Raw genomic sequence first — 6,236 nt, forward strand, 5'->3', positions numbered from 1 at the left:
TCACAATTATGTGCACAATACAAAAACAATTGTCAATTAATCCTATTAAAATATTGATTAATACGAAAATGATGATAATGACTGCCTCAGATGGCGTCACCTTAGACAGTTGCAGGATAATGTCACAAAAAGAGCAAATGAAATGCTGATATATTGAATTATGTGTGAGTTGAATATTATTGGTAATACTGATTCGGGTATACAGACAAAAAACATGTCTAATTTATGTATCAAAGACAAAGTACTATTGTAAACAAAGCATGGCGACCGGAAACACCTGCCTATAATGCCTTTCAATTAAAGAAATACAATTAATTATAAATCATAAACTATATTTACAGAAATGTAATTTAAGCTGTAAAATGATTACCAACAGATTTAGCAGATTGCAGTTTACCGATTTGCATACAAAAATAGAATGCCAATACTCGACGTCAATAACAAATTCCGACCATCAGAACCTACAACAAATCTAGAAAAACAAGTGAACAAACACAACACAATACAACACAGTCAATGTAAGGAGATATACATGAAGCCCCTATCCTGGAGACGAACCAAAGAGATTCTGTCGGATGTTTTGAAAAGAGTGAGCACATTCTGCGACACTAGCCAAATAGTATGCCACATACCATGCGATATACATCTCAAAACCGTTTGGTAATTAGTTGGGAATAGAACCAATCAACCATAACAGTTTTTTGGTCTTGCTTACGATCTAAAATCATTATGAAAATGCTTATCTTTTTACAGTAGTTGCTTGTTTAACACTTCAATCCAGTGAAAATAAACCTAGCGCAATGGGTGTTTAAATGTAAAAAAATTAAACGCCATCTCTAACTTCATCTTATCGCTAGTACCAACGAATAGTTTATTAAGCTAGTAATATTGTGCAGTTAACGGAAGTTGTTCAATATAAACACGTAAACCCAAATATGCATTATATGTTTACATTGTTTCTCTTTTGCATTTCTAAATGGAATTCCAGACCATGTTGTAAAGTCTGTAAAAAAATGATCAAAAATATGCCACGAAGGCAGGGCCCATTCTCAATTTGATACCTTACTTGAATATTTTGTATTAGCCGGGATATTAAGTAGTTTTCAATAATTGTCTATAATTCAAACTGACGTCATTATCTAAGACATTTAAAGTGGCTCCCATAGTCCCCCTTAGTTGTTAATTGTATTTACAGCTGGCTATCCATAGAACAGTAATGTTTATTTGTACATCAATTTTATTGGGCCAGAATTTTAGGTGAAACGCCCTAAGATTCTTCTGGTGCATTTTAGGGTTAAGTTTTCGAAGATTTTTAATTCCATCACTTTTGGTTTATTATCGTTTTTCCTGCATGACGTGTACAATGTTATAGGTTTATATGGATTTTGTAGCACTAACATCGTCACTATTGTAGTTATTTCAGATTTGTTTGTGCTAATTATGTACTTATTTATTCAGCACTGTTTTTTTTTTAGTTTTTGATTTTTTATAGTGACATTGTGGTATAGAGACAAAAATCCTGTTTGCAAGACGATAGTGTAAAACAAATGGTGTCAAATATTAAGACGGGTAAGCATATTTATACAACATTTACAAATAACAATATAACGGTAGTCGCTCTCAGAAGGAGGTGGTGGTGTGTTCGCTCAGTTAGTTACAATGTGGGGATCAAACGGGTTTTAGAATATGAGTAGAATATGTCCAATCATTGCATACTTTCCATGTGTGCAAAAATGCCTGGTTTCAGTCAAGTAGACAGATTTTCATCATTAATTAGTACTATTTTAATGTCTATCTTTATCACTCTCACAACTTGTTTTTCCGTTATTAAATATCATCTGATTTTTTAACTGCCTGATGTCTCCTATCGCATGACTCTTAGACACTGTTCTATTTAGTTTACAATAATTAGGTCACCATCAACGAAATTGTGTCAACAGCACTACAAAAATGATTATCTACCGTCTTCTGAATACATTTTACCACTGCATAATTGTCAAACATTTGATAGTGTATACATCTTTATAGTTTTAAGATCCTTCACATCGGTACAGTGCTCGGTACAGTATATGCACTATTTTTTAATAGTTAATTTAATTAATATTTATTAAATACAATATAATTTTGTATATACAGTGCTTTACAAAATATGCATCTGGTGAGTAATTGCAATCTTTCAATAAAGCACAACATCGAAATATGTTCAAGTCGTAGACTGTAAATCTGGTGTTTGATCGACTGAATAAAAACTGTGTATAATGGTACAATCGAAGCGTCATTTTTGGCGATTATTTGAATTTAGAGTATTATGTCGAAAACGACGTGATAATAGTGCTTTAACTATGGTTCAGTATTCATGGAATGACATTCCCAATTGTTCTCTCAGCACTCGTATTTTGGAGTTGATGCAATCCCAGTCAACAAAACCGCAATCCAGGTGTCGCTCTCCTGATACACCAAGTTCAAATTCCCCACGTCCATGTAAGACGCGGAGATTATCAAACGTTACCATGTCACCTGGAAATAATTAAAATAAATAATTGAATTGTATCCTATCAATTGGCAGGGCATAATTACTGGGGTAGTGAAATAGTGACTGCATTATCTATCAACAGCTATTTATAATACCTGATTACATATATCAAAGATTAAAAATATACACGCCTGCTTTATGAAATTAACCATTCGAGAACCCAAGTAAATTGTTGCCACATTTCAACTAATAGTATATTTTTCCTAAACCTGTACATAGCTCATTGCGAATTTGTTCCAAAATAAACAAATACAAATTATAATATATATATATATATATATATATATATATATATATATATATATATATATATATATATATATATATATATATATATATATATATATAACAAAGGTGTAATCTATATTTTTAAAGGGTTGAAAATGACACGTAGCCTCAAGTTGACTAAGAAAGAGTGTCAAGTGAAATATACCCGCCAACGACCAGTAGAGTGCACACCTCACCTTATCACGGTTTACATTACCTTCTGCCATTCTATAACTAATCTTGTTAGTTGGTCTGTTTAATATGTCATCATATGCTTTCAAGGCTTTGTACAGTTTGTATACTTTATCCTGTGGTACACGTAGTCTCATATCACGTGTTCCGTTGTTATAATGTATCCGTTCCAAATTTCCCTTGTAGTCAAAACTGAAATGTGAAAACTGTCATGAACACACCATTCATATAACGACTGTCATCTAGTGTTGAAACGATTAGGTGATATAAGAGACATTATTTGTTTGGTCAATACTGATGTGATCTACGATTGACCATCAAAGAATAAAATAAACAAATATTTGAACAGAACTGCATACACACATTTACGTAATTTTGATGTCACAGAGACATTTTGCGTTAAAAAATGTTACTTATTGGTTAAGCATTTATATAAAAAAATTATAATGATAAACACTTAGATACGTGGTATGGGGTTCGCAGAGGGCACTTAGTGACAACAAGATCGTTTTATTTGGCAAGGTCTAAAAATCTGATATCATGAAAACCTCTGCATATTTCAAAATAATCTTTAGCAAGGTTTCTAAAATAGTTGTTTTAATGAATATAGTTTTTAACTAACCTGAAAACAGGCCTGCCATATTTGGTGTAAAATTGAAAGGTGTCGTATCCAATATCTATGAAATCTATTGGTGTGTTTGAGAGAACTTCAAAGGCTTCTGGATCTTCATCTCGTAGTTGATAAGCCGCGTTGAAGCCATCTGAGAAATGACTTTCACCGCCTTTTCCGCTGCATTGCTTAACGCAATGCAGCATAAGAGTCTAGAAAAACACAAACGTGATGTATTGATGAACAACTTGGTGGCTGAGCAATGAGTAAATTCAGAAATACTAATCAAAAGCCTTACAAGTGATATATGTAATACGTAAAAATATGTAAAATTGCGATACTTCTTCCAACTCCACTTCTGACGCCAAGCAAACTGATGATTGTCGCAGGCGACCAGGGCGCGTGCAATTTGACTAATCACACACGTTGTCTCATGTATGATTTACGCGCTCATTGTTTACATCGGATGCTGATATTTTTTACCTTTCTGCATGTTTTTACTCAAGCTGAGTTGGTATTTTAGAATGGCCATTGCATAATCTACGTAGCAAGGCTGATATCAGAATTTCGCATAATATTGGTGTTGACCCTACTTCCCATGAACACAGTCGAAACATTGCATGTCGTTTTCTTATTTACTTGTCTATTTCTAGTATACACGGGGCCGGTAAACCGTATATAGTGTTTTATGACAATCTTGTTTTACGCTACCAGTGTGACAAGACGATGAACCGAAACGCCCTCTGGTGTTAGATTTTAGAGATGTGGGCAAAGGCCCCTATGACCATTCCCGACCCCGTCGGGAAGGTGTTCTCAACGGTTGGCTTCAAATATAAAAATACGCTTGTAGGTTTCAGCGATCCTATCAGCATCGGCCGCTCACACGGTATCCGCTCCCCCTCTCCGGAGACAGTAAGCTGAAACATTAGGCCAAAAAACAACAACTTATGTTCCCCTCAAGTCGGAAAATTGGGTCGGTCGGTCGGATTTTTTTTTAAAAACTCGTGAAAACAAAGGGTATCGTAAATAACCGAGATATATGAAAAAAAACGCGACCCGATATTTCATATTTTTCGGTCGGTCGCTGAGGGCAACAAAACAATTTTTTTTTTGGCCTTATTACCTTACCAATTCAAGATGCTCTGTGTTATGTACATACGTTTCTCTAATGTCGCTTTTCAATGTTCGATATATATGACAATTCGAGACGTGATTCCGAGTACAGCTTACCGGGCTATGTATAATTTTATGTATGTATAATGTGTAATTTTGAGCTTACCCCCGGTGTATACTTGAAATGTGGCAAGTCGGTGTGAAGAGGAAGAGCCTTGCCACTATATGCCACGTGGTTGTCATCGTAACGACTCTTTATAGGAAAATCAAAACTGTTAAAAAAACGGATTAGTATTTATGAGTATGTAGGTGGCACACTTCGTTGAATATATTGGACAGGCTAGCGCCTGAACGGTTCTTCTTGACGAAGGTTGTGGGCGTGGTAATGTGACACTTATACAATGATGGAAGACATATGTTGAGAAACTGTCTGGTTCAGGCATTGAAAGTTATTAACCACTAGGAAAACACCAAACGAGAAAAAGGGTTAATGTTCAAGGGTGGGGGTTATAGTCATATGTGGCTTGTGTGGTAGATCACTTTCTGCTCGGGATTTCTGTTACTCCCAACTCTCGAGCTCACAAAAGGAGTATGGTGCATAACGTCAGTTATTTGCCAATTATCTTATCTACTATAGTAAATTGCTGTGACCAGTCGTCACCGGGTCACAGTTCATTTGTAACACATAAGGTCGACGTGCTGCGATAAGGGTTCAAAGTGCAATACAAACAATGGAACATTACCCAAAGGTTGTTTGGCGTAGATATCCAATGCGATCACCCAGTAGCTTCACTTGACCTATGCACAAGGGCATTTTGTTTGTCACTACCAGACCAGTATCTCGCAATGTTTCAAGCCATTCTAATAAAATCGCGTCATTTTTTAGTAGATCTTCGAACGCAAATGTCGGTATATTGCCCTGGAGTTCTGAGCCCCACACGTGCCGTGACGTCTTCTCCTTCGCACCATCGACAAATGACGACTTGTGCAGCTGTACCATCCAGTCCGTTGAAAAGGTGCTCTGGTGGCCATCGGACCAGTCAACGGTTACTCCCTTGCGGTCAGTCGACATTGATATAGTCGATGGTTGGACGTCAATATCCAGTTCAGCCATTGTGAGGAGGCGTTGCTTGCCCTGTGCGTGATAGCACGACGGACAGAGACAGTTGTCGCGAAGCCATACGTAGGGATATGAAAATTCCGAGCCGTCATTCCATTGCACTCGCAGTTGTCTGTCCGGTTCGCTTTTCTCTACACTGTCAATCATTGGCCCGGGTTGCAGATCGGCAGCCATTACCTGCGCTTGTTTTATATGTACAGCTGTAATAAATTATAGTCAGTTTAGTGCTGAAGTGCGTCGCTGGCGGTAGCACAACGATTCTCTCCGGACGCTGGCGGCGCTCTCGCTGACTTTCCCTGATTAAAACAACACATCGTCCAACAGAACATGAAATAAAATTTAACGGACGGGAACATTGCTACAGTCAATCAAAGATGCGCTGAACAGTAAGTCCACTCTGG

The 6,236-nt window shown here is 36.7% G+C and overlaps 1 protein-coding gene across 1 annotated transcript; it reads right to left on the bottom strand.

Moving 5' to 3' along the window:
- Positions 1 to 1,209: 1,209 nt before the first annotated feature.
- Positions 1,210 to 5,987, bottom strand: LOC100370368 (gamma-butyrobetaine dioxygenase-like). Its single transcript, XM_002736229.4, has 5 exons — positions 5,459 to 5,987; positions 4,882 to 4,987; positions 3,615 to 3,814; positions 3,018 to 3,184; positions 1,210 to 2,517 (listed from the first exon to the last, which is right to left on the bottom strand). Exons 1-5 carry the CDS (start codon positions 5,980 to 5,982, stop codon positions 2,348 to 2,350), a joined length of 1,167 nt encoding a protein of 388 aa, XP_002736275.2. The 5' UTR covers positions 5,983 to 5,987; the 3' UTR covers positions 1,210 to 2,347.
- Between the last annotated feature and the right edge of the window lie 249 nt (positions 5,988 to 6,236).

The sequence above is a fragment of the Saccoglossus kowalevskii genome, chromosome 6 (genome assembly GCF_978046115.1).
Source record: "Saccoglossus kowalevskii chromosome 6, keSacKowa6.1, whole genome shotgun sequence".
NCBI lineage: Eukaryota > Metazoa > Hemichordata > Enteropneusta > Harrimaniidae > Saccoglossus > Saccoglossus kowalevskii.

Excerpts from the sequence above, each read along its gene's own strand:
- LOC100370368 (XM_002736229.4), bottom strand. The coding sequence starts at position 5,982 with ATGATTGACAGTGTAGAGAAAAGCGAACCGGACAGACAACTGCGAGTG. Across the intron at positions 4,988-5,458 it reads CTACGCCAAACAACCTTTGG|TTTTGATTTTCCTATAAAGA; the intron begins GTAATGTTCCAT and ends TTTTTTTAACAG. Across the intron at positions 3,185-3,614 it reads TATGGCAGGCCTGTTTTCAG|TTTTGACTACAAGGGAAATT; the intron begins GTTAGTTAAAAA and ends TTCACATTTCAG.